At 35.8% G+C, this 26,569-nt stretch overlaps 1 protein-coding gene across 4 annotated transcripts in view; it reads left to right on the forward strand.

The window, feature by feature from the left end:
• PUM2 (pumilio RNA binding family member 2) overlaps positions 1-26,569 on the forward strand; it is a 121,678-nt gene that overhangs the window by 88,610 nt on the left and 6,499 nt on the right. For 2 of the 4 annotated variants that reach the window (XM_052647890.1, XM_052647892.1), the window contains 3 exons: positions 19,771-20,038; positions 20,875-21,004; positions 22,896-23,030. In XM_052647890.1, coding sequence (XP_052503850.1) covers positions 19,771-20,038; positions 20,875-21,004; positions 22,896-23,030 — 533 coding nt within the window. The remainder of the gene's footprint in view (positions 1-19,770; positions 20,039-20,874; positions 21,005-22,895; positions 23,031-26,569) is intronic. The other 2 variants (XM_052647891.1, XM_052647893.1) reach the window with 1 other exon arrangement.

Below are 26,569 nucleotides of genomic sequence, written 5' to 3' on the forward strand. Positions count from 1 at the left end.
TAAAACATGCCAAATTGCTTTTGCTTTTAGATATTATCCTTTTGAAAAAGTCTACTTTTGTGAAAATTCAAAGTGAGGGTCTGATATACAGTAAGGTAAAGACCCCTATTGTATTTTTTATTCCTTTTATGAAATACAGTGGTGTGTTTTTTCTCGTCTGTGCTTTTGATTTGTGTGTGTTTTAGTTCATCTGAAAAGTCAGTTATTTATATGTGATAGTGAAATAAATTTCACCATCAAAAGTTTGTGCACACCAAAAGCAAAATGTTAGTCACATAGTTAATGAACTTTAAATAATCTAGTTTAGTATGATGGTCTTTGCTTTGGCCTTTTACCAAAGGGTTATTTCAGGGTATATGAATTGAGTATGTTTGTGAGTTAGAGAATCTTACTATGTATGGGTTTGGTCCATGTACTTCTGTTACTTTTGAATATGTTGTTTAAGAAAAAATGTTCTGGGCTTTTTGTACCCTTATAGTTGGGACATTTAGAACTTTGGTTTATATCTGTATATTAAAATTGCCCCCAAACCAGGATTATTTGAATTGGTGGTTACATTTTTCCTGCTCCAAGAAGTATTTAACCATGTAGTTAACAGGATATTTTGAGGGATTTTTGGATATCAGAGGCTGTGTATGAATCCCTGTCTCTTCAAAGTATTTTATTAAAATTAGGTTTTGGATATTTCTGATTCTAGTCATTTCAACTTAAAATTGAGGAGTTCTATTACTGATTTTTATATATGCTTGGAAAGATATTAATCAGCTTGTGAGTTAAAAAAAGTAATGCTTGCTTTTGTAAGCAAATATAAGTTAGTGATTATGTTTGAGCCCCTCCCCCAGTCATAAGGCTAAAGCTGTTTTCTCCGAAAGCTCAGTAATGTAGTTAAGTGTCCATGTAACAAAGGAATCTTTAACAGTGATCATTATTTTAGGTTTATGTTATTACAAAGTGGGCTAGATTTCTTTTTTAAAAAGACTGGTCCTCTACCCCAGTTCTGAGCCTTTGCTCTTTTGGGGATACTGACTATATGCAACCAATTGATTTATTTCACTGGGTTCCTCAGACCTGCTTTGTAGCACTGTTTGTGTAAACTTAACCAGTTTTTAGTCTTCTGCCTTCCTTTATTTATCTTTTCTCAGTCATAGGAACTGTTCAGTCCTTGATTTTTATTATTTCTATTCAGACCCAGCCCTACTACTCCCATTTAAAACATGCCTTTGAGACTTTGAAATTAATACCAAAATTTGGAGCAAAACATTCCTAAGAATAGACATTTTATAATAGTTTTGTGTTTTATTCGTTAAGATTATATTTGTCATGTCCTGTCATTTTTTTCATAGGTAAGTTTCAGATCAGGTTTCTGTCAACTGTTAACTGCTTATGTTGTGCTTTAGTGCCTGTGTAAATGGCATTATTATTCTACATAACTTGCTTAGAAAATGGATTATAATGACCTTTTAGATGTCTCTACTTAAATCACAATGTAGATTTTTTTGTCTATAAAGAATCCAGGCATATAAATGCTTATGGAATGAATTCTAGTCAGTTATGAGAAATAATCGTGTGGGCCAGGAGTTCTACATTGTACTCTGATACTTTTGTACCCACAGTACAAGCTTAACTACTTAGGTTAGCTTCACCTTCAAATCTGGTATTTTAATATACCTCTAATTGAAATTGTCTGTAGATTATTTTCTTTTGAGATTCCCTAGTTTCTTTTAGCTTTAGTCATATAACTAGCAACCTTGTTTGGTAACAAGGAATAGACCCTGCCAAGTTGAAATAATTCAGTAGATTTCATAAATTTGCTCTTCACATAGTGTTTATGAAAATAATCTGTCCTTCACTTTCATATCATTGACTCATGATGCAAGACTTACATGCTCTCTGGTCTAAAAAGTATATTTTAATTGTGTGTTCCTAAAGTGGATTATGCCGTAAATTAGGCTATCAAGGCTACTGATTTATAAAATACCTAAGGAAATGAATTTGCATAGCCATTTAAAAAATAATCTTACTGTGGTCACACACTAAGAATATAATACTATAAAATAGAGATAAATTTTCCATTTCATTAAAATTGACTGGAGTTATTTAGTTCCAGTTGATTTTCTTATGAGATGTTAAGACATGTGACCATTATAGTTATTGGTATGTCTAGATATCTACAGTCTTAAAATACTGGATGAAACATCTTTTTTTTCTTTTTTAAGCCACGTATCCTATGCCTTTGCTCATGCTAGCTACTTGATTCACAGAAAAAGCTAATAACAACATTGTGTGCTTATGGTTTTCCAGGAGATGTTTCATTTTTTAAAAATAGTTATAATTTCATCAACATAAATATTTTTAGTAGGATGACTAGTAGTCACTTTGTGATTGAAGAATCAGTATTTCAACTGAAAGATTTTGGTTGTTCCATATTTTTATAATCTAAAACATTTTTGTTAAGATTTGAAGCCTTTTTAAATATACTGTAGTCAGAAGCATGAAAAAGTAATTTTATATTCCATATTATAATGTGAAATTTCTAAGAGATTCCTTTTTTAAAAACATTTATAGCCACAATATCAAAATCATACCTTTTAACATTTATAATTCTCATTACTCTAATTTCCCTAATTGACTTAAATGTCTTTTTACAGTTGTTGTGTTTACATCAAGGTCCAAATAAGGTCCATTATTTGTTTGATATGTCTTTTGATATGAAACCATTTTTCCATCCTCTTTTTTTTTTTCTTCTTCTTCTGTACATGTATTTGTGAAAGAAACTTTGTCCTATTGAATATCCCACATTCGTGACTTTGATGAATTCTTCCTCATGGTATTTAGTGTGTTCCTCTGTTCTCTGAATTTTCTATAAAATGGAATTAAATTTAGTGATTTGATCTTGTTGTTTGTTTGTTTCGTTGTTTGGTTATATAGTTCTGCTGCACCATATCAGGAGATACATACCTGGTTGTTCCCATGTGAGGTTGTTTCCATGATCTGGTTGTTTCCATCAGCCAGATCCACTTAACAGCTTAGCAACCTTTCATCATCACCTGAATGTTTCTTCAGAGATTGCAAAATAGTGATTTTCTAACTCTGTCATTCCTTTTGCATTGGTTAGCTGGAATTTTTCTGTGGAAAAGAACTTTCATTGATTGTGAGGTTACCCTGAAATACATAGTTCATATAGGAATCAGGATAATGCTTAATTTTTTTTCCTATATTTTGTAACTTTATTAAGTTGAAGCCTTACCAACTTCTAAAGGTGACTTGTAGGGGATTTTTGTTTTTGTGTTAAAATCATCATACACTATACCTGTAGTGTAAATTGATAGCTTTTAGGATTGTGGATATGTTTCAGTCCATTGTAGTCTGGAAGATAACACTTCTTATACCTTTTTTTGATCCCATATTACTGTCTTTAGCCATTTGGAGTCCCTTCAGATTGGTACCTGCTTGACCATAACTTTTTGTTAAAAGCACTTAAAACACTGGTCAGAGAAGCAAGTAGAAAAGAACAAGCAAAGAGAACAACTTTAAGATTAATGGTTTTTATTTTGAAATGCAAAGAGCTATGTCAAATTCTGGACTTTATGTTCAGCATTGAATATTAAATAAATAATTTTCTCATGTTACATTGATTTATAGAGTTGAGGAAAGAATCTTCTACCAGTAGTTGTATTTTAAATTATTCTCTAAGATAGAAATCAGTCTTATTTTGAGATAGTTCACTCCCAGTAAAAGAAGATGAAATGTTTCCAGTCTTACTTTGTTCGTCTACCTGGAGCTAGCTAACTAGTTGTTTCCTTTCTTGTTTCCTTTCTTTTTCTTCTTTGAGTAAATGTTTACAATATGTTAATGATTTCTTTTTTAATCTTTATTCTCATAATATTTAGATTGATATGGAACTTCTTGGATATAAAGTAGTATTCTGTATTTTTATTAGGGTTTGACGAACAAATGGCTTTCTTCTCTGTACCTCTTCACTTTTGAACTGGCTTATTTTTTTCCATAAGAAAAGGGTGCCAAAAAGTCTAATGACAGCTATGAGCTCAGAGAAATTAGTTACTTCGAAGGTAGCTATTAAAGTTTTGTTAATATCATGTATTCAGTAATCAAATAGTGTATTCAGCTGTCAAATAGTGCAGTAGATTTAAAAACTTTGTAACCTGTCTTCTAATCACAGAAAATTTTATATGAAATGTAGACAGGGTAATATTAACTTCTAAGGTCATTTTTCCTGCTTAGTGGTAGTTTATCTGTTGAAATTGCTGAACTTTAGCAAATTTGATCATCTACTTTTCTCAGAATGAGATGTTTAAGAGTTTAACAAGAATGGCCAAATCGGTTGTTAAGGCTATGTGCAATTTTGCTGAGTTTCATATATGGTCCTTGAAGCAGAAAACAATATGAATTATTTTGAAGTTTTCATTGAAAGTACTCTTTAAGTAGCAAGTTCGCTGTAACTGAAAAGCTACTTGCTGCTAAGTTGCTTCAGTCGTGTCCAACTCTGTGCGACCCCATAGACGGCAGCCCATCAGGCTCCGCCGTCCCTGGGATTCTCCAGGCAAGAACACTGGAGTGGGTTACCATTGCCTTCTCCAAACTGAATAGCATTTGGTAGTTTTCTAAAGCACCTTCGTATTCATGATTTCATTTCATTCTAATTGTTAACATAGAGTGGCTGAATAATATGCCCATTAAAGAGACAGCTATAGGTCATATGAGCCCCAAAAGCTTGACCAAACCCATAAATGACAGAACTGAAGCTGGAACATTGTTCTAACTCCTGTTACTATTTTTTCTATTCTGCTGTTCTATAATCAACTGAACAGTTTTACAAAGTATGCCAAAACAGGATTCTAATCAGCCTCTCAGATTATATTTAACACTGGCGTAACTTATATGTTTTTTAAATGTCTATAAAAGATTACTAGGCTTTTAGATCCCTTTCATTTTTCAGTCATTCTTGGGATTTATAGAAAAACTCTTATCTAGACATTTTTAAAGTCCAAATATTATTTCAGTTCAGTTCAGTCGCTCAGTCGTGTCCAACTCTTTGCGACCCTATGAATTGCAGCACACCAGGCCTCCCTGTCCATCACCAACTCCTGGGGTTCATCCAAACTCATGTGTATCGAGTTGGTGATGCCATCCAGCCATCTCATCTTCTGTCGTCCCCTTCTCTTCATGCCCCTAATCCCTCCCAGCATCAGGGTCTTTTCCAATGAGTCAGCTCTTCGCATCAGGTGGCCAAAGTATTGGAGTTTCAGCTTTAGCATCAGTCCTTCCAATGAAGACCCAGGACTGATCTCCTTTAGGATGGACTGGTTGGATCTCCTTGCAGTCCAAGGGACTCTCAAGAGTCTTCTCCAGCACCACAGTTCAAAAGCATCAATTCTTCGGTGCTCAGCTTTCTTCACAGTCCAATTCTCACATCCATACATGACGACTGGAAAAACCATAGCCTTGACTAGATGGACCTTTGTTGGCAAAGTAATGTCTCTGCTTTTGAATATGCTATCTAGGTTGGTCATAACTTTCCTTCCAAGTAAGCGTCTTTTAATTTCATGGCTGCAGTCACCATCTGCAGTGATTTTGGAGCCAAAAAAAATAAAGTCTGACACTTTTCCCCATCTATTTCCCATGAAGTGATGAGACCAGATGCGATGATCTTCGTTTTCTGAATGTTGAGCTTTAAGCCAACTTTTTCACTCTCCTCTTTCACTTTCATCAAGAGGCTTTCTAGTTCTTCTTCACTTTCTGCCATAAGGGTGGTGTCATCTGCATATCTGAGGTGATTGATATTTCTCCGGCAGTTTTGATTCCAGCTTGTGCTTCATCTAGCCCAGCGTTTCTCATGATGTACTCTGCATATAAGTTAAATCAGCAGGGTGACAATATACAGCCTTGACGTACTCTTTTTCCTATTTGGAACCAGTCTGTTGTTCCATGTCCAGTTCTAACTGTTGCTTCCTGACCTGCATATAGGTTTCTCAAGAGGCAGGTCAGGATTATCTACTCTCTGAAAAAGAATATGTTACTCATAAGGCAGGTGACTCAGGAACTGAATATATTGTACGATATAGGACTGAATAGATAATACAGCATATTCAGCTTGAAATGGAATGTTATTTACAGGTTCTCATGGTAGTTTAAATGAACGCACTGCTTCAACCCATTGGTGTGTCTACAAGTCACTTATTTGTTTATGAGTATGAAATATATTGTGAAGAAATTCTATTAATTATTATGTAGAAGAATTTATTATTTTATGTTTCATTTCTGTATACAAATTCATTAGTCTGAGTTCTGGTTTGGGGTCCCAGTGATTAAGTTTTGGCCTTATATTTTGTTCATTATCCTTTAATTATGTTATCTGTGACTTTGTGCTTCTAATGACTGAAAAATGTTTTCACCAGTTAATTCAGTTAAGATAATGTCAGATTTGAGACTAGAAAATACTTGATGATCCTATTCAGTGGTTTACCATGTCAGAATCACTTGGGCCTGTTTAAAATACTTCCAATGAGGAGGTAATTGATTTGGAATTGTATGACAGCAGTTTTTCCTTGTCATGATGATTATGGGGATTCTATTGACATTAAATAACCTAGCAGCCAGATGCTAAACTCTTCATTTTAAAATGATTATCCCACTGAAACATCCAGTAGTACTCACCTGGAGAGAGAGACCACTTTGGAACAATTCATAGTTTACATTATGGGTTAGTCCAATTCACACATCTTTTTGACTCATAATTCCTGGATATGGGTTATATGAGCCTTTGATATTGTCTCCTGTCATCTCACTAATGGATTTTTTTTTTTTCTTCCTTCCTTTTTTTCTTTCCATTTACCTGAAGTCTGCTTACCAGTGCATGCTTTAAATTTTTTAATTTTGGGGGAAAAAAAAAAGCTTATGGAATGAGAGAAAATAGAAAATTCTGATCTCTTGTTGTATATATTTTAAAATACTCTTTCCCTTGATTTGTATTTTGCAAATTGGAGCCTTTTCTTTAATTTTGTTGGCTATAATTCTGTATATCATTATTTACTATCATTTGGTTGTTTTACTTTTTATTTATTGCCTCTAGCTTTCCTTCATATTTGCATTTCACCTCACTCAATTGTTTCTCTACCTTTCCTTCTTACTGGTATCAAATAAGTCTTCATGTGTCTTAAAAATTATTGTAGTTTATCAAAAATTTGCCAAGAACTTGTATTATTTCACTGTTTATACCCTAAATAATGTACTTTAAGTAAACATAGGATCAGGAAACTAACTCTTAAAATATAGGCAGATGTGCTTTGTGAGAAACCTGTACCTTTCTTAGCCAAATAAACTTTGAAAATGAAAGTAGTATGGATCGCATAGGGTGATATGGAGAATTGACTTAATGTTTAGGGTATTATTATATAAGACTGTTTCCTTAACTAGAAATAAATCCATTGGAAGAAGGGTAAGATCTTTACACTGTAAACTACGAAGCACTGACTGAAGTTGAAGAAGGCAAATAAGAGAACATGTCATGTTTGTGGTTTGACTCAGTATTGTAAAGATAGCAACTGTCTTATAATTGGTATACAGATTTAGCACACTCTCAGTAAGAGTTTTTCAGCTTTTTAAAGAACTGACAAGGTAATTTATTTAATGTAGATAGAAAAATAAAGCCAAGAATAATCAAAGACAGTCTCCAAGAACAAATCTAAAATTTAATAAATTTGCTAGATATCAAACTTACTAAAACTACAGTAACTAAAATTGTGGTATTGGCACAAGGGTAGAGAAAATAGATTCATGAAATTAAGGACCCAGAAATAGACCTGCTTGTTTGGTTACCTGATTTGTGGCCATGGTGCCATTCTAGTGTGTTTGGGAAGGATGGTCTTTTCAATAAGTTGAACTGGAGCAATTTAGTACCCAGACAGGGAGAGATTAACTTTGACTTCTCTTTTATACTACACACACAAATAAAACTTCATTGTCAAAGCGCTCAAATAACTTGCTTGTAGTTGTCAAGGGATCTTCCCTGGTGGCTCAAATTGTAGGCTCTGCCTACAATGCGGGAGACCTGGATTCAATCCCTGGGTTGGGAAGATCTCCTGGAGAAGGAAATGGCAACCCACTCCAGTATTCTTGCCTGGAAAATCCCATGGTTGGAGGAACCTGGTTAGGCTACAGTCTATGAGGTCGCAAAGAGTAGTTGTCAAGTTAGTAAGGAAAAAAAATTTTGAGCCCAGGTCTATCTGGTTTATTCCAAGATATGACACTGCTCCTTGAAGAATGCTTTTATTTCTGTCTGCTACTTCTCTGACTAAATAAAGGATCTTTTCCTATTCCCTGAGTTTAGAATTTTTATGAACTTCTTATAAAATTGTGGTAAAATATAACTTAGCCTATTATGAGTTGGTGGTGAAAGTGACTTTGAATGTCAGTATATTGGCAGTTTTTACTTGCTTGCAATTGACTTTTAATCTCAATTAAATACTTTTTACTTCAAGGATCTCTTAATATATTTTATTACTAATTTTAAATTTAAACTGATCAGATGCTATTTTAATTAATAGAATAGTAATAAGTTTAATTATTATACTGAAACTAATACCTATTTTATGTTTCTCTTTTACGTGTAATTTTGTTTTGTTTTGTTTCTGGCCACCATTTAAGAATTCTGAGGTCTGATCAAAATTTTTACCTAATTTGTTTTACTTAATTCACTTAATAAATTTATTCAACCAGTGTCAGATACCTACATGGAATACAGTACTTGAGTTTAGAGACACTGGTGAAGAAAACATTCTGCCCACCATCATCAAATTTGACTTTTTTGTGTGGTAAATACAGACAAGTAAACCAGTGATTGCAGTATAATGATTGTAATGCTGTTGACTTACTTACTTTATTTAACATAGTGATTCTCTCCCTTGGAATTATTATCTTTCCTTTATGGGTTTTTTTGTACCAAGCTAACCAAAGACTAGATTATATAGAGTTGTTTGGGATTTTTTCTTCTCTCCAATAAGTTAGAAATAAGAAAGCTGAGACCATGCTCCACAGCTTTGAAGAGTACAGTTGACCCTTGAAAAACACAGGTTTGAGCTGCCCAGGTCCGCTTATACATGGATTGTTTCTGTTCAAATCCTAAAAGATGATGTTGTGAAAGTGCTGCACTTGGTATGCCAGCAAATTTGGAAAACTCAGCAGTAGCCACAGAACTGGAAAAGGTCATTTTCCATTCCAGTCCCCAAAAGAGGCAATGCCAAAGAATGCTCGCGCTGCCACACAATTGCACTCATCTCACACACTAGCAAAGTAATGCACAGAATTCTCCAAGCCAGGGTTCAGCAGTACATGAATGGTGAACTTCCAGATGTTCAAGCTGGACTTAGAAAAGGCAGAGGAACCAGAGATCAAATTGCCAGTATCTATTGCATCATCGAAAAAGCAAGAGAGTTCCAGAAAAAATATACTTCTCCTTTATTGACTGCACCAAAGCCTTTGACTGTATGGATCACAATAAACTGTGGAAAATTCTTCAAGCGATGGGAAAACCAGACTACCTTACCTGCCTCCAGAGGTCTCTGTATGCAGTTCAAGAAGCAACAGTTAGAACCAGACATGGAACAACGGAATGGTTCCAAATTGGGGAAGGAATATGACAAGGCTGTATTTTGTCACCCTGGGCCTGGAAGAAGCACAAGCTGGAATCAAGATTACCGGGAGCAATATCAATATCCTCAGATGTGCAGATGACACCACCCTTATGGTAGAAAGTGAAGAGTAACTAAAGAGCTTCTTGATGAAACTGAAAGAGGAGAGTGAAAAAGCTGGCTTAAAACTCAACGTTTGGAAAACTAAGATCATGGCATCTGGCCCCATCACTTGATACAAATAAATAGGTGGGGAAGAAGTTGAAGCAGTGACAGATTTTATTTTCTTGGGCTCCAAAATCACTGCAAATAGTGACTGCAGCCATGAAATTAAGGGACTCTTGCTCCTTGGAACAAAAGCTATGACAGACCTAGACAGTGTATTAAAAAGAAGAGACATCACTGGGCTGACAAAGGTTTGTTGTCAAAGCTATAGTTTTTCCAGTAATCATGTACAGATGCAAGAGTTGGACTATAAATAAGGTTGAGCACCAAAGAGATGCCTTTGAGGTGTGGTGCTGCAAAGGACTCTTTGAGAGTCCCTTGGACAGCAAGGAAGTCAAACCAGTCAATCCTAAAGGAAATCAGCCTGGAATATTCACTGGAAGGACTGAAGCTGAAGCTCCAATACTTTGGCCACCTGATGGAGAAAGCCAGCTCATTGGAAAAGACCCTGATGCTGCGAAAGATTGAGGGCAAGAGGAGAAACGGGTGACGGGATGAGATGCTTGGATGGCATCACTGACTCAATGGACATGAGTTTGAGCCAACCCAGGGAGATAGTGAAGGACAGGGTAGCCTAGCATGCTACAGTCCATGGAGTCCCAAAGAGTCAGACACAACTTAGCGACCAAACAGCAAAAAATATACTTGTGTACATGTGTCTGTCACCTCTTTATGTTACTGTTAAGCCTTCTGGTCAACAGCAGTATGACTATTAGTAATTAAGTTTGAGGAAAGTCAGAATTTATACATACGTTTTTGGTGGGGTCAATGCTTCCAGCCTCTGTGTTGGTCAAGGGTCAGCTGTATTCCAATCTCAACAAAATGAATAATTTAATTTGAGTGGCTTTGTTTCTTTCTGTTTTATAGATAAATTTATTTTTGAATACTAGCTACTTTCTTGTTTAAAAAAAATTTTTTAACATCCTACATTTCTACATTAAAGCATTATTTAACTGTACTGTATTGTCTGAGGAGTGTTTCAAGATCATACTCTGTAGAATACTGCACTTCAAAAAGTTTTTTGATGGTTGTGAGTTCTTATTTTTGCATGTGTGTGTTTTGTTGGGGTAGGGGTAGATTTTAAGAGTGTCCTCATGTTCAGTAATCACAGAGATAATTTAGTTTTCACTAAAGATGTAAGATTCAGGCAGTCTTGAAATCATACAGGGCTTTTTGATGAAATAATGGATATTGGCAAGTTGAGTAGAGATAGGAATGAGATATAATACTAGTATGAACTGCATAGTTAAAAACAGGCCCTTTGACTAATGAAGATAGATGCTAAAAGGTAATTACTTAGATGCTTTTAGAAAAAAATTAAAGGTAGTAGAAGTAGAAGCAGCAGATATCTATTTTGGTTTATAGTTCCTTATATTGTTTGCATACTTATTGTCATAAAATGTATAAATTTAAGGTAGCATATTTGACAGTTAGGCATTTTGCCTTTTATGTTAGTCTGTTAAGATGATGTGGAAGATTATATTTCAACTAGAATTATGTTGGTTTTAAATTCATTGAAGCCTTGATTTTTTTTCCCCAGTAAAAATTCTGTATATGGTAAATACATAGTTAAAATTTTATAGGTAAAAAATTTGAATGGTTTACTTCCCCATGTAACCTCAAACATATCCCAGATTTATGAATGGTATATGGCATTAAACATTCTTCATGAGGCAGAATATTACTGAAAGCTTTAAGTGAATTATTCAGATATAATAGTTTATTTATAGTTCGTAGCAGAATTAATATTTATATATAAGTATAAATATTATAATAGTTTCTAGCAGAATATAACTGAAAGCTTTAAGTGAACTACTCAAATGTAGTTTTAAAAAACTCAGTCTAATTATTAGCTGTGCATCCTTGAATAAGGATTTAGCTTCTCTAAGCCTGTTGTTTCACAAGTAAAATGGAGACAATATGTTTGTCTTGGAGAGTTGTTAGGATAACATATATTTTTGTTCTGAGGCTGCAAACTACTGCAGCTAAGTTGCTTAAAATGGCTGCGCTTTGCTGGAGCAGCCGTGAAGAGATACCCCACGTGAAGGTAAGAGAAACTCCAGCAAGATGGTAGCTGTTAGAGGCATCAGAGGGCAGACAGACTGAAACCATAATCACAGAAAACTAGTCGATCTAATCACACGGACCACAGCCTTGTCTATCTAACTCAGTGAAACTAAGCCATGCTGTGTGGGGCCACCCAAGACGAACAGGTCATGGTGGAGAGGTCTAACAGAATGTGGTCCACTGGGGAAGGGAATGGCAAACCACTTCAGTATTCTTGCCTTGAGAACCCCATGAACAGTATGAAAAGGCAAAATGATAGGATACTGAAAGGGGAACTCCCCGGATCAGTAGGTGCCCAATATGCTACAGGAGATCAGTGGAGAAATAACTCCAGAAAGAATGAAGGGATGGAGCCAAAGCAAAATCAGTACCCAGTGGTGCATGGCACTGGTGATAGAAGCAAGGTCCGATGCTGTAAAGAGCAATATTGCATAGGAACCTGGAATGTCAGGTCCATGAATCAAGGCAAATTGGAAGTAGTCAAACAGGAGATGGCAAGAGTGAACGTCAACATTCTAGGAATCAGCAAACTAAAATGGACTGCAATGGGTGAATTTAACTCAGATTATATATCTACTACTGTGGGCAGGAATCCCTTAGAAGTGGAGTAGCCATCATGGTCAACAGAAGAGTCTGAAATGCAGTACTTCAATGCAATCTCAAAAACGACAGACCAAGGCAAACCATTCAGTATCACAGTGATCCAAGTCTGTACCCCAACCAGTAAAGCTGAAGAAGCTGAAGTTGAACGGTTCTATGAAGACCTACAAGACATTCTAGAACTAACACCCAAAAAAGATGTCCTTTTCATTATAGGGGACTGGAATGCAAAAGTAGGAAGTCAAGAAACACCTGGGGTAACAGGCAAATTTGGCCTTGGAATACAGAATGAAGCAGGGCAAAGGCTAATAGAGTTTTGCCAAGAGACCACCCTGGTCATAGCAAACACCCTCTTCCAACAACACAAGAGAAGACTCTACACATGGACATCACCAGATGGTCAACACCAAAATCAGATTGATTATATTCTTTGCAGCCAAAATGGAGAAGCTCTATACAGTCAACAAAAACAAGACCGGGAGCTGACTGTGGCTCAGATCATAAACTCCATATTGCCAAATTCAGACTTAAATTGAAGAAAGTAGGGAAAACCACTAGACCATTCAGGTATGACCTAAATCAAATTCCTAATGGTTATACAGTGGAAGTGAGAAATAGATTTAAGGGACTAGATCTGATAGGTAGAGTGCCTGATGAACTATGGACGGAAGTTCCTGACATTGTACAGGAGACAGGGATCAAGACCATCCCCATGGAAAAGAAATGCAAAAAAGCAAAATGGTTGCCTGAGGAGGCCTTACAAATAGCTGTGAAAAAAAGAGAAGGGAAAAGCAAAGGAGAAAAGGAAAGATACAAGCATCTGAATGCAGAGTTCCAAAGAATAGCAAGGAGAGATAAGAAAGCCTTCCTCAGTGATCAGTACAAAGAAATAGAGGAAACAACAGAATGGGAAAGACTAGAGATCTTTTCAAGAAAATCAGAGATACCAAGGGGACATTTCATGCAAAGATGGGCTCGATAAAGGACAGAAATGGTATGGACCTAACAGAAGCAGAAGATATTAAGAAGAGGTGGCAAGAATACATGGAAGAACTGTACAAAAAAGATCTTCATGACCCAGATAATCTCTATGGTGTGATCACTCACCTAGAGCCAGACATCCTGGAGTGTGAAGTCAAGTGGGCCTTGGAAAACATCACTACGAACAAAGCTAGTGGAGGTGATGGAATTCCAGTGGAGCTGTTTCAAATCCTTAAAGATGATGCTGTGCAAGTGCTGCACTCAATATGCCAGCAAATTTGGAAAACTCAGCAGTGGCCACAGGACTAGAAAAGGTCAGTTTTCATTCCATTCCCAAAGAAAGGCAATGCCAAAGAATGTTCAAACTACCGCACAATTGCACTCATCTCACACACTAGTAAAGTAATACTCAAAATTCTCCAAGCCAGGCTTCAGCAATATGTGAACCATGAACTTCCAGATGTTCAAGGTGGTTTTAGAAAAGGCAGAAGAACCAGAGATCAAATTGCCAACATCCGCTGGATCATGGAAAAAGCAAGAGAGTTCCAGAAAACCATCTATTTCTGCTTTATTGACTATGCCAAAGCCTTTGACTGTGTGGATGAGAATAAACTGTGGAAAAATCCGAAAGAGATGGGAATACCAGAGCACCTGACCTGCCTATTGAGAAACCTATATGCATATCAGGAAGCAACAGTTAGAACTGGACATGGATCAACAGACTGGTTCCAAATAGGAAAAGGAGTACGTCAAGGCTGTATATTGTCACCCTGCTTATTTAACTTACATGCAGAGTACATCATGAGAAATGCTGGTCTGGAAGAAGCACAAGCTGGAATCAAGATTACTGGGAGAAATATCAGTAACCTCAGATATGCAGATGACACCACCCTTATGACAGAAAATGAAAAGGAACTAAAAAGCCTCTTGATGAAAGTGAAAGTGGAGACTGAAAATGTCGGCTTAAAGCTCAACATTCAGAAAACGAAGATCATGGCATCTGGTCTCATCACTTCATGAGAAATAGAAGGGGAAACAGTGTCAGACTTTTAGTTATTTATTTATTTATTTTTGCTCCAGAATCACTGCAGATGGTGACTGCAGCCATGAAATTAAAAGACGCTTACTCCTTGAAAGGAAAGTTATGACCAATCTAGACAGCATATTCAAAAGCAGAGACATTACTTTGCCAACAAAGGTCTGTCTAGTCAAGGCCATGGTTTTTCCTGTGGTCATGTATGGATGTGAGGGTTGGACTATAAAGAAAGCTGAGCACCGAAGAATTGATGCTTTTGAACTGTGGTGTTGGAGAAGACTCTTGAGAGTCCCTTGGACTGCAAGGAGATCCAACCAGTCCATTCTAAAGGAGATCAGTCCTGGGTGTTCTTTGGAAGGAATGATGCTAAAGCTGAAACTCCAGTACTCTGGCCACCTGATGCGAAGAGTTGACTCATTGGAAAAGACTGATGCTGGGAGGGATTGGGGGCAGGAAAAGAAGGGGATGACAGAGGATGAGATGGCTGGATGGCATCACGACTCGATGGACGTGAGTTTGGGTGAACTCTGGGAGTTGGTGATGGACAGGGAGGTCTGGCGTGCTGCAATTCATGGGGTTGCAAAGAGTCGGACACGACTGTGCAACTGGACTGAACTGAACTGAAGTTGCTTAAAACAAAAGAGGACAAGCTGTGGCACATAGAGTTCAATATGATATAGCATTTTATGTACAGTCTACTTTCTCAGTGTCCAGTTAAGAATGCTCAACAAGAGTTTACTACTTCTCTAAAAGAGTTACTGTGTACAGGACAATAATAAGTCTATATTAATGTGCAAATCCAGGTTGAATGGGATCACAAATAGCTGCCTTTTTGTTTCTCAACAAAATAATACTCCATGTCTTGGATCCTTACGATCTAGTGTGTAATATCAACTCTGAATATGAAATCATTAAATGGGCTTTCTAAAGTAGGTGAAAAAGCTGATTATATTGAACATAGAAAACTTGTCTAAGTATGCCAGAACACAGGATAAAGGTCTAACCGATGTGTATTATTAGAAATGTGTAGCCAGTATTCTGAAGTGATTTATGTGCATATTGAGAAGCTCTGCTCTGAAATCTTTTTCCTGCTGAAGGCTAGTAAAGTATTAAGTGGATAAGCTGTGGGTTAGAAGTAATTAAAAGTAATACCTTAAAGTGAAATAGACATCCTCATTGTAGAGTTTTTCCAGCTATGCATTCTTTATTGTTTACCTATTCCAACTAACTAGTCATCTTTCATTATCATCTTATCCTTCTTGAGCTTTCCAGAGCCTTACCTTCTGAAACAGACCCTGCCTAGTAAGCCTATATGTAGCTGTACCCTTTTCAGGGCCCCGAATCTTGTAGTTGGATTAGCTTTTTCTTTTTCTTTTTTTTTTTTCCAAAATTAATAGTTGACAGCCTGAATCCAAGATGAAACCTTAATTTATCTTGATTCTAATCCATTAGCCTCCAAACTTCTATCAGAATAATCAAGTAGACCTTTTTTCTTTTTTGAAATAAAAACTATCCACTGAGAAAGATTTGAGAATCTATGTTTTTTAAAAAACAGAAAAAAATATTAGGTTCAGGAGCTGCCTTTTCAGATCCTAGGGAGGTAGAAAATGAGATGTATTTTGTTATAGTTTCAGTTGTGTATTTCTCTCCCCTGTATTTTTCTCAGTATCTTAAGATCTTTTTGATGTCTGATATTTAATAGGGAAGGATTTTTAAACAGTGGACTTCTCAAGGAAATTAATGAAAACTTATCATATTACTTCTGCTAGTATAGTTATTAGGTGTTTGTCTTCATTCAGTTGTCATGAATGAGCTTGATAGATACCTGTGTAAATAGCATATAAGGGGCAGCATACAGCTGTGTGATAACCTCTGGCCTAAGCGTCTTGGCTGACTAGCTGCATGTCACATCACTTTTGGACCATAGTGACTTTATCTGTGAAATTAATAGCACAGCTCTCCATGCCCTGTATGTCTTATTAAGCTAGTGATTAAGGAGTCATAAATGTTAGGGGTGAGGTCAGTGATAAATTGAAGGGAGTGTTATCCCTTTAACACATTTGGTGGAGAACACATCTGCTTTTAGATGACCAGTAGCAATAGTATGGTGGGCTTTCCCAAATGATTCAGAGGTAGAGAATCCACCTACCCAGCAGGAGACTTTTGAGTTCAGTCCCTAGGTCGGGAAGATCCCCTGGAGAAGGAAATGGCAACCCATTCCAGTATGCTTGTCTGGGAAATCCCATGGACAGAGGAGCCTGGCAGGCTACAGTCCATCGTGGTGCAAAAGAACTGGACATGACTTAGTAACCAAACAGGAGCAGCAGCAATGGTGTGAATATAAATGACCAGTTTGTTTGCTTTTAATAATTTTGAAATGATTTCAGACTTAAAGTCATTAACAGTTTTTTAAAAAATCTAGTTTATCCCAAGTTTTCCAAATATTAAGTGAATTTGCTTTATTGTTCTTTCCCTCTGCTCTATCCCCCTCTGTATTAGGTGTCCCTTCACACCCATTTTTTTTCTGATATTTTGAAAAGGAAGTTGCAGACACAATATCCCTTACTCATAAACATATCAGTGTATGTGTGTGTGTCCTGAAAATTTAATCTTGAACTGTTTCTCAGCCTTTTATGACCTCAACATTTTTTAAAGGTATAGGTCAATATTGTAAAATGTCCCTAAATTTCATATTATGTTTTTGATGATATGCTTTCAGTGTTTAACTCGCCCCTGCCCCATCTTTTTTTTACTTTTATTTTTTTTTGGTTGCATGGTTTATGGGATCTTAGTTCCCTGATCAGGGATTGAACCCTGACCCTTGGCAGTGAAAAGTGTGGAATCCTAACCACTGGATCAGCAGGGAATTCCCTAAAAGCAACCACATTTTAAATGTTTAAGATATATTTTAAATTGAGTTTAAATGCTTATATTTAATTACTTTGTAAGGAATCAAAGGCATCTTGACCCTTTGTGAAATTAATTTTTCAACTTTATATATGAAAATGCTAATTATAATTAGTCTTCTAGAACTGAAATTCCAAGATTTTTAAATCTCAGAGCAGTTTGGCATTATTAGACATTTTATGTTGTCAAAGAGTATATCAGGAGTTTGATGTATTAGGAGCTGATAGATTATAATCAAGAAATATATAGACACGGGAGAAATTTGTGTTGTATATTGATAGGACTACTTGGAAGGTACTAAATAAAATTATCATTTTCTGGGATAAGTATGTATTTTGAATTTGCTATTGAAATCTTTAGTTCATTAAAAATAAAGAGGTAGGATTAGGCCTTATGTTTCAGATAATGATAAGCAGTGGTACAGACATAGTAATGAGTAAGAAGGAGAGAATTGAACATTAGGGTACTGTTAGGAAATTTATGTGAAAAATAGGTCTGGAATACAGGTTTGAAAAGTAAGCTGAAGAATGTAGAGCAGGTACTGTAGCAGGATGCTGTAGGATTTTAGTATAAAATGACATCATCACTGTAGTCTTTGAATGGGAAGACATAATCATTGTTTATAAAAACAAATTGGAATGATAAGCAGAGTACCGTTTCCCCATGAAAAGGTTAAAGAATTGTTAGAGACTCAAATGGGCTAATGATCAGTTATTGCTGTGAACAACTGATAGTACTATAAACAGATTAAAATAGGAAACTAGAAGGATTAATAGTAGTGAAAAGATCGTGACAGTATTAACACTGAGTTCTTTTTAGAGTTTTTATATATGAGCACAAATTTATGGTAGAACTGGAATGAACCTGAGAATTTGATGTTAATGACTTTGGTGTATAAAATTACGCACTTCTAAGGTATTGCAGAACTAGACCATAGGCAGTTGATACTACATTAAATATTTACAAATATGTGTGTACTCACCTTGCATCAGATGCTGTTTTAGGCACTAGGTATCTAGCGTGTAGGTGAATATAGCCCTGTGGCATTTAAAAATAGGGCCAAAGATTCAAATAAATAATGTGTATAATATCCTGGATGATGGGAAATTTAATGAAGAAAAATAAAGCTGGAATAGTGGGAACTGAAAGTTAGAGAGCAATTTTCTAACCCACTTCACTCTCCAGGATTATAACTCTTTTACTGCTCCTTATCCCTGTAAATCTTTTTGGCCTTCAATGCCTCTCTATAACTTTGCACTGACAGTGTGTCCTTGGCACCATCTGTACTCTGGCCTGGATTGTACATACAACAGTACTCTAAATAGAAGTAAATTGCAGTAGTATAAAGCTGACAGTGGATTTTGTTCATCTGAACTACTAAGTATGCATTTTCCAATTTTCTATACATTTTTCTTTTTTAAAAGGACACTGTCAAGTACTTTTAAGTGTTTATTTGTCATAAGAACAGTTACCTGCTTCTATTACTTATTTTTGTTTTTATCAACTGCCCTTTAGTATTCTTTGGAATGGGATATAAAGAGGTTTTTTTATTCATTTGTTTTAAATGACCGACGTTAAAACTCTAGAAATAATAAATATGTTTACTGCTCCTATTTTTCGTCTGTAAAACAGTAGTGTTTTATGGAGAGTGTTTAAAAATTTTAATAATTAGCTTGTGATTTAGCTTTATTATGTTGTGGGTTTTTTAAGTTTGAAGTTTAATTAGGTTAACTGAGAAATCATTTTTCTTTACATACAAGTGTATATGACTTAATGAATTTTTATATATTCCAAAAAAGTAGATTTAGTTGTTGGTATTCCATTAACATTGTGGATAAATTTCAATCAGCCTTTATTTTTAGTGACTTGAAATCTAAGTGGCTATAGCTGTTTGTAACTTGTTTGTTAATATAACTGAAAATTTTGTTAGTGGTTTCAATATTCTGGTATTGATACTACTATGTATAACATTAGTTGTTGTAATTATGTTTTAAATTAAGCTTCTAAAAACAAATACAGGTTTTGTGTATGATGTTAGATGTTTTTAAACTAAACTTCCAAGAACAAATACAGGGTTGGGTTTTTTTTTTTTTTTTTCATGTTTTCTAGTTTCTTTTTTCCCCCATATATTATAGCCACACACATAAGTAAATGTGTGAGAGTTCCTGTTCAACTTTAATTTTATGTTATACCATATAGGAATTAGTAGGATGAATATTTTTTATTGACTGCCTTTTTAGTTTAAGTGACTTACTTGAGGAGTGACTTTGTAGAAAATATTTGCTGACCATAGTTGCTTTGTTGTAGGAGGACTGACAAATGGTAGTGGTCGATATATCTCTGCAGCACCTGGAGCAGAAGCAAAATACCGAAGTGCTTCAGGCACTTCCAGTCTATTTAGCTCCAGCAGCCAGCTCTTTCCTCCTTCTCGGCTTCGGTATAATAGGTCTGATATTATGCCTTCTGGCCGAAGTAGATTATTAGAAGATTTCAGAAACAACCGCTTCCCAAACCTTCAACTTAGAGACTTGATTGGACACATAGTTGAGTTTTCTCAAGACCAGCATGGTTCTAGGTAGGTGATTATGATTTATGGTACTTTCCCCTGCATTTTTGCTTTGAAAGAGCCAAGATTTTTCTTGACCAGGATTATTTAACCTGTATAAAAATTGGAATTGTGTAAAAAATAAATATCCAATATGGATTTTTCTTTCATATGAGGATAAACTATAAAAATACAGATATTTATTTTTTATGGTTCTTGAGTTTTCTATAATAAAAAATAGTAATGCTCTTTTGTTGGATTATTTTTATTATATTGACTATATACATTTAACTTCTTTAAACTTCCTTTTGAAAATAGTGCTCTGAATTACATTTATGGACTTGTGTCCCTGATGTGTATACTTGTCTAAAAAAATGTTTAAAACAAAGTTAAATGCTTTGTGTTCCTTTACATTAAACAGGATTTGTGTGTACTATAATATTTGAAGTACATGCAAATTAGTGTTCTCAACATAATACACAGAAACGAAAATAGTATTCAAATTCTAACACATTTGCTAAATTTGAGATATCTCAGTAATAATATAATTATTAATAATGAATAACCAGTAATATCATTTTAGTCTTTTTATTGATTACAATACAACCAGAACTAACCCAACATTAAACATCCATATGTCCAGATTTTTGCCAGTCTGACTAAAAGTTTTAAATTAAGGTGTTAACAAAGATATGCTTCATAACTTTTGTTCTTTTTATTTTAAATGTATAGGATGTATTAATACTGTTTCTGGAAATGACTCTATGTGGATATATGTTGGGGTGTGTTATATTCAAATCAGACACGGATTTTGCAGGAGTTTATTATTAATATACTGTCATGACATTAAAATGTTTCTCACATAGATTCATACAGCAAAAGCTAGAGAGAGCTACTCCAGCTGAGCGACAGATGGTTTTTAATGAAATTCTACAAGCAGCCTATCAATTAATGACAGATGTTTTTGGCAACTATGTCATACAGAAATTTTTTGAGGTAAGCATGCATTCATGTTTGTTCATGCTGAATGCTTAGAAAAGCTCTGAAAGTTTATTCTTCATATAAAGTTTATTTTCAAATAAAAATATATACTTGGGAGAAAATATCTACAGATTCTATATCCAGAATGCATGAAACTCAACAACAAAAAGACGGCTCAGTTTTAAAAAGGGACAAAGGACTTGAACCCACATTTCTCCAAGAAAGATACTCAAATATGCACATGAAAAAAAGCTCAACACCCTTAGTCATTCAGTTCAGTTCAGTCGCTCAGTCGTGTCCGACTCTTTGCAACCCCATGAATCGCAGCACACCAGGCCTCCCTGTCCATTACCAACTCCCGGAGTTCACTCAGACTCATGTCCATCGAGTCGGTGATGCCATCCAGCCATCTCATCCTCTGTCATCCCCTTCTCCTCCTGCCCCCAATCCCTCCCAGCATCAGAGTCTTTTCCAGTGAGTCAACTCTTCGCATCAGGTGGCCAAAGTACTGGAGTTTCAGCTCTTGCATCATTCCTTCCAAAGGAATCCCAGGGCTGATCTCCTTCAGAATGGACCGGTTGGATCTCCTTGCAGTCCAAGGGACTCTCAAGAGTCTTCTCCAACACCACAGTTCAGAAGCATCAATTCTTCGACGCTCAGCCTTCTTCACAGTCCAACTCTCACATCCATACATGACCACAGGAAAAACCATAGCCTTGACTAGACGGACCTTAGTCGGCAAAGTAATGTCTCTGCTTTTGAATATACTATCTAGGTTGGTCATAACTTTTCTTCCAAGGAGTAAGCGTCTTAATTTCATGGCTGCAGTCACCATCTGCAGTGATTTTGGAGCCCAAAAAAATAAAGTCTGACAGTGTTTCCACTGTTTCCCCATCTATTTCCCATGAAGTGATGGGACCGGATGTCATGATCTTTGTTTTCTGAATGTTGAGCTTTAGGCCAACTTTTTTACTCTCCACTTTCACTTTCATCAAGAGGCTTTTTAGTTAGTCATTAGGGAGACGCAAATCAAAAACCATAGTTAGCTCCTTTTTATGTCTACTAGGATGGCTGTATTTTAAAATATAGAGAACAATAAATGTTGGTGAAGATGAAGAGAAATTAGAACTCTCATACATCGTTGATGGGAATGTAAAATGGTGCAGCCACTCTGCAAGACAGTTTGGCAGTTCCTTAAGAAACTAAACATAAAATTATGATATAGCCCAGCAATTCCATTCTAGATATATACCCAAAAGTATTGAAAACAAGCACTTAAGTGAACTAGTATTCATTTCAGCATTATTTACGGTAGCCTAAACATGGAAACAGTCAAAAATGCCCGACAGATGAATGTATAAACAAAATGTGGTATATACACACAGTAGAATATTGTTCAACCATAAGAAGAAATGAAGCATTTCATACATGCTTACTCGTGGATGAAACTAAGTGAAATAAGCCAGGTACAGAAGGACAGACATTATAAGGTTCCATTTATGTGAAATACCTAGAATAGACAAATTCATAGAGACACAGAGTCGACTAGGGCTTACTAGTCTACTAGTAGACCGGTTGGGGAAAGAGTGGGGTTATTGTTTAGTGAGTATAGTGTTTGTGTTTGAGGTAATGGAAAAGATTTGGAATCAAATTGTGATGACTATTGCACATGGTGAGAATATAGTCAATACCACTGAAGTAAAAATGTTGTATTTTATGGTTAAAATGTTACATTTTATGGTATATATTTATTTTTTAAGTGTCTGGTCTTTGTACCAAATGAGGAGTTTAATACCTAAATGCTTTCTCTGTACCTACTTGCCAAATGTAATATTTAATAGACTGAAAACAGTGAGTTATTCAAGTTAACAAAGTAATAATCTGTTTTGTTTTTTTTTTCTATCAGTTTGGGAGTTTGGATCAAAAATTAGCCCTAGCTACTCGTATCCGTGGTCATGTTCTACCCTTAGCATTGCAGATGTATGGCTGCCGTGTTATTCAGAAAGCATTAGAGTCTATTTCGTCTGACCAGCAGGTAATTGTAAGTTAAGACAAAATTTTTGTATTATTTTATCCAGTTTTTAGGTTTTATCTTACAGTAATCTTGGAGTGAAATGTTAACTATTTCCATAGACAGTGACTACCGTATTTTTAAAAATCTATCTTAAACAATACATTCTTAATTAAAAGTTATACAACAGATCTTTGACCTGTCTTCTATTTAGTTCTTCAGCATCTTTTCTAAATGAAAATATTTGAGTACCTACTATGTGTCAAGTACTAGGTAGTAGATGTTTCTGCTACCATTTATTCATTTGATTTTCTATAGTATAAGGGGTACATTTTACTATTTCCAGTGTTTATTTGGGTTACATTTATATTTCTGTTAATAAGAATAAATATTTTAACAACCAGTTGCATTTCTATATGCCAGTTAAAAAATGTATTTGCAGAAAATTGCCTGGTGGTACAGTGGTTAGAACTCCATGCTTTCCCTGCAGAGGGTGCAGATTCAGTCCCTGGTTGAGGAATCAAGGTCCCAGAAGCCACGCACCACGGCCAAAAGAAAAAAAAGTATATACAAACTTTTAAATGTTTCACTCAACAGGAAAAGTAGCCTAAGCATCCTTTTAACAAGATTTACAGTTCTTAAAGAGAAGGAGAACACATATACATTAATTAAGTAGGAAATATACCATATTCTAGGATGGAAAAATCTAAGTATTTTAAGTTTAAAGAGTTAAGTAGTTTAAGTTTAAAAAGGATTAGTGCAATTCCAATTATATGTACTCATACAAATTTTTTTGTAAATGATCAAAATAAGTTAAAAAAATTTTTGATGTGAAGTATTTTTAAAGTCTTTCTTGAATTTGTTGCAATATTGTTTCTGTTTTATGTTTTGGATTTTTTTGGCCATGAGTCATGTGTGATCTTAGCTCCCCAATGAGGGATCGAACTCACTCCCTGCATTGGAAGGCAGTCTTAACCACTGGACTACCAGGGAAGTCCCCAAAATAAATGTTTTAATTATTTTAAATAGACAAGGATATTAAGGAGAGAAGGGGATGAAGAGAACTGCTAATCCACTAGATTTTTTACATTGTGAAGTATCACTAATTAACTAATGTGGTTTATGCATTAAAACAGACTTAAAATAAAATTCATAACCTCCCATAGATACTGTTTTGTATGTAACTGGTTTATGTATTATAGTGAAATACAGTGAGTGAAGAACACAATTAGTTCTTAAAAGGTATTGGTAATTAGTAAGTTTAGAAAGAGATTGACTTTGACTCTCAAGCTACACACATACAATAAATTCCAGAATTAAAAACAATAACATATGTATATATGTATGTAATCACAGCAGTGAACATCTGTGAGAAAATAACATTATTCCTCTTGAGGAAATCCCAAGCTTTAGAAGTCATTGAAATTGTGTCATAATGGAGAAAGATCAGTAGTTTGTATAGATACTTAGAGCTTCTCTGCTCTTAACTCTCAGACTGATAAAGATATTTTGGAAACAGTTTGAGAGCTTTCTGAGATGCTCTTCCCAGGTTATAATCTTCAAGTTTGCCTTGAATAAAATTTTTGAATTTTTTCTTTAAAAAATTATATTTTCTGTCTCTTTAATTTGAAAATATAAAGCATTGGGAGTAAACTTTAGATGAACCAGTTCATGTTTGGATTTTTTTTTTTTTTTGGGTCCGCTCTGCATGGTTTGCAGGATTGTAGGTCCCCAGCAAGGGATCCACTCCAGTACTCTTGCCTGGAAAATCCCATGGATGGAGGAGCCTGGTAGGCTGCAGTCCATGGGGTTGCTAAGAGTCGGGCAAGACTGAGTGACTTCACTTTCACTTTTCACTTTCATGCATTGGAGAAGGAAGTGGCAGCCCACTCCAGTGTTCTTGTCTGGAGAATCCCAGGGACGGGGCAACCTGGTGGGCTGCCGTGTATGAGGTCGCACAGTCAGACACGACTGAAGTGACTTAGCAGCAGCAGCAAGGGATCAAACCGAAGCCCCCGGCAGTGAGAGTGCAGAGTCCTAACCTCTGGACCGCCAGAGAATTCCCTCCTGTTTGGATTCTTTAGTACGTTTGCTTTTGTAATTTAGTCCTCTTATAACTAAACATTTGTGTAATATCTTGAGTTCAAGGATTCCTGTCAGAATACAACTGAGACTTTTTTGGGTGAGAGAAATTTTAAATATAAATACTGGAAATTCCCTGGTGGTTCAGTGTTTAGGACTCTGTGCTTCCACTGCAGGGAACAGTTCAGTGCTGGGTAGCTGAAAACTCACTTGCCATGCAGCATGTCAAAAGGAAAAAAAAATGAATACTTTTACACTAGTTGTACTCCATTTCTTCACAATCCTATTTCCTATTACACTGATTAGGTACACAGATTATTGTGTAGTTACTTACATTTTTTCCCTAAGGATTAAGATGTGTGTTAGTGAAGTCTTAGAATTTTATGGGAAAAATAGTTAAAAGAAAATGCACTGTAAGTAAGTTTAACCTTATTATTGAAAAGTGCAAGTGAAGTCGCTCAGTCGTGTCCAACTCTTTGCAACCCCATGAACTGTAGCCCACCAGGCTTCTTCATCCATGGAATTTTCCAGGCAAGAGTACTGGAGTAGATTGCCATTTCCTTCTCCAGGGGATCTTCCTGACCCAGGGATCAAACCCGGGTCTCCCGCATTGCAGGCAGATGCTTTACCATCTGAGCTTATTAATTAAATATAAATTGAAAAATGTCATCTTTGCCCGTTAAATGAGCAAAGATCTAAAATCTCCTGAGAATCTGTTCCTGAAGAAGGTATAAAATGTTAAAGGAAAATATTGAATCAAGTTGTGGCTGGTCCTGTGCCCACCCATTTTGCGTGCATGCACCGCCGCTGCCCCCCCACCCCCTCCCCCACCACCCAGAATTGTGTAGCTTGAAGGGTCTTAGTTCCCCACTAGGGAGAGTCTGGGCCCCCAGCAGCAGAAGAGTCCTAAAAACTGGACCACCAGGGAATTCCCTGAATCAAGTTCTTTATTATTATAAGATTATTAAAAAGAATAAAAGTGCTTAATAATAATTTTTCATAATTGATATATTACATGAAAACTACACGGCTCTTCAGGGCTCACTCAGCTCTTTACCCTTTTCTGTGTGCTTGATAATCTCAAATACCCATCAATAATAACTACTTGGGGGAATTCCCTGGCAGTTCAGTGGTTAGGACGCCACGCTTCCACTGCAGGGGGCACAGGTTTGTCCCTGGTTGAGGAACTAAGATCCTGAATGCTGCACAGCATGGCCAAAAAAATGATGATGATGATGATGATGATTTGGGGGAAGGGGTATGCTTAGTAGAGAAAAGTATAGAATTCTGACATTATATTAGTTGTCAGCTGAGAAAGATGAGTGGAAGATAGATACAGTGAAGACAGTTTAAATATAGCAAATTGAGTATCACTAGGTTATATTTTAGCAAATATCATTTATATAATCCAAAATAGTTTAGTAATTCTCACCTTCAGTGGCTTCTGCTTATTAACACTTTTGGGAATTTTAAACTTTGATATATAA

This window comes from Budorcas taxicolor, chromosome 11 (assembly GCF_023091745.1).
Source record: "Budorcas taxicolor isolate Tak-1 chromosome 11, Takin1.1, whole genome shotgun sequence".
In the NCBI taxonomy this organism is placed as follows: domain Eukaryota; kingdom Metazoa; phylum Chordata; class Mammalia; order Artiodactyla; family Bovidae; genus Budorcas; species Budorcas taxicolor.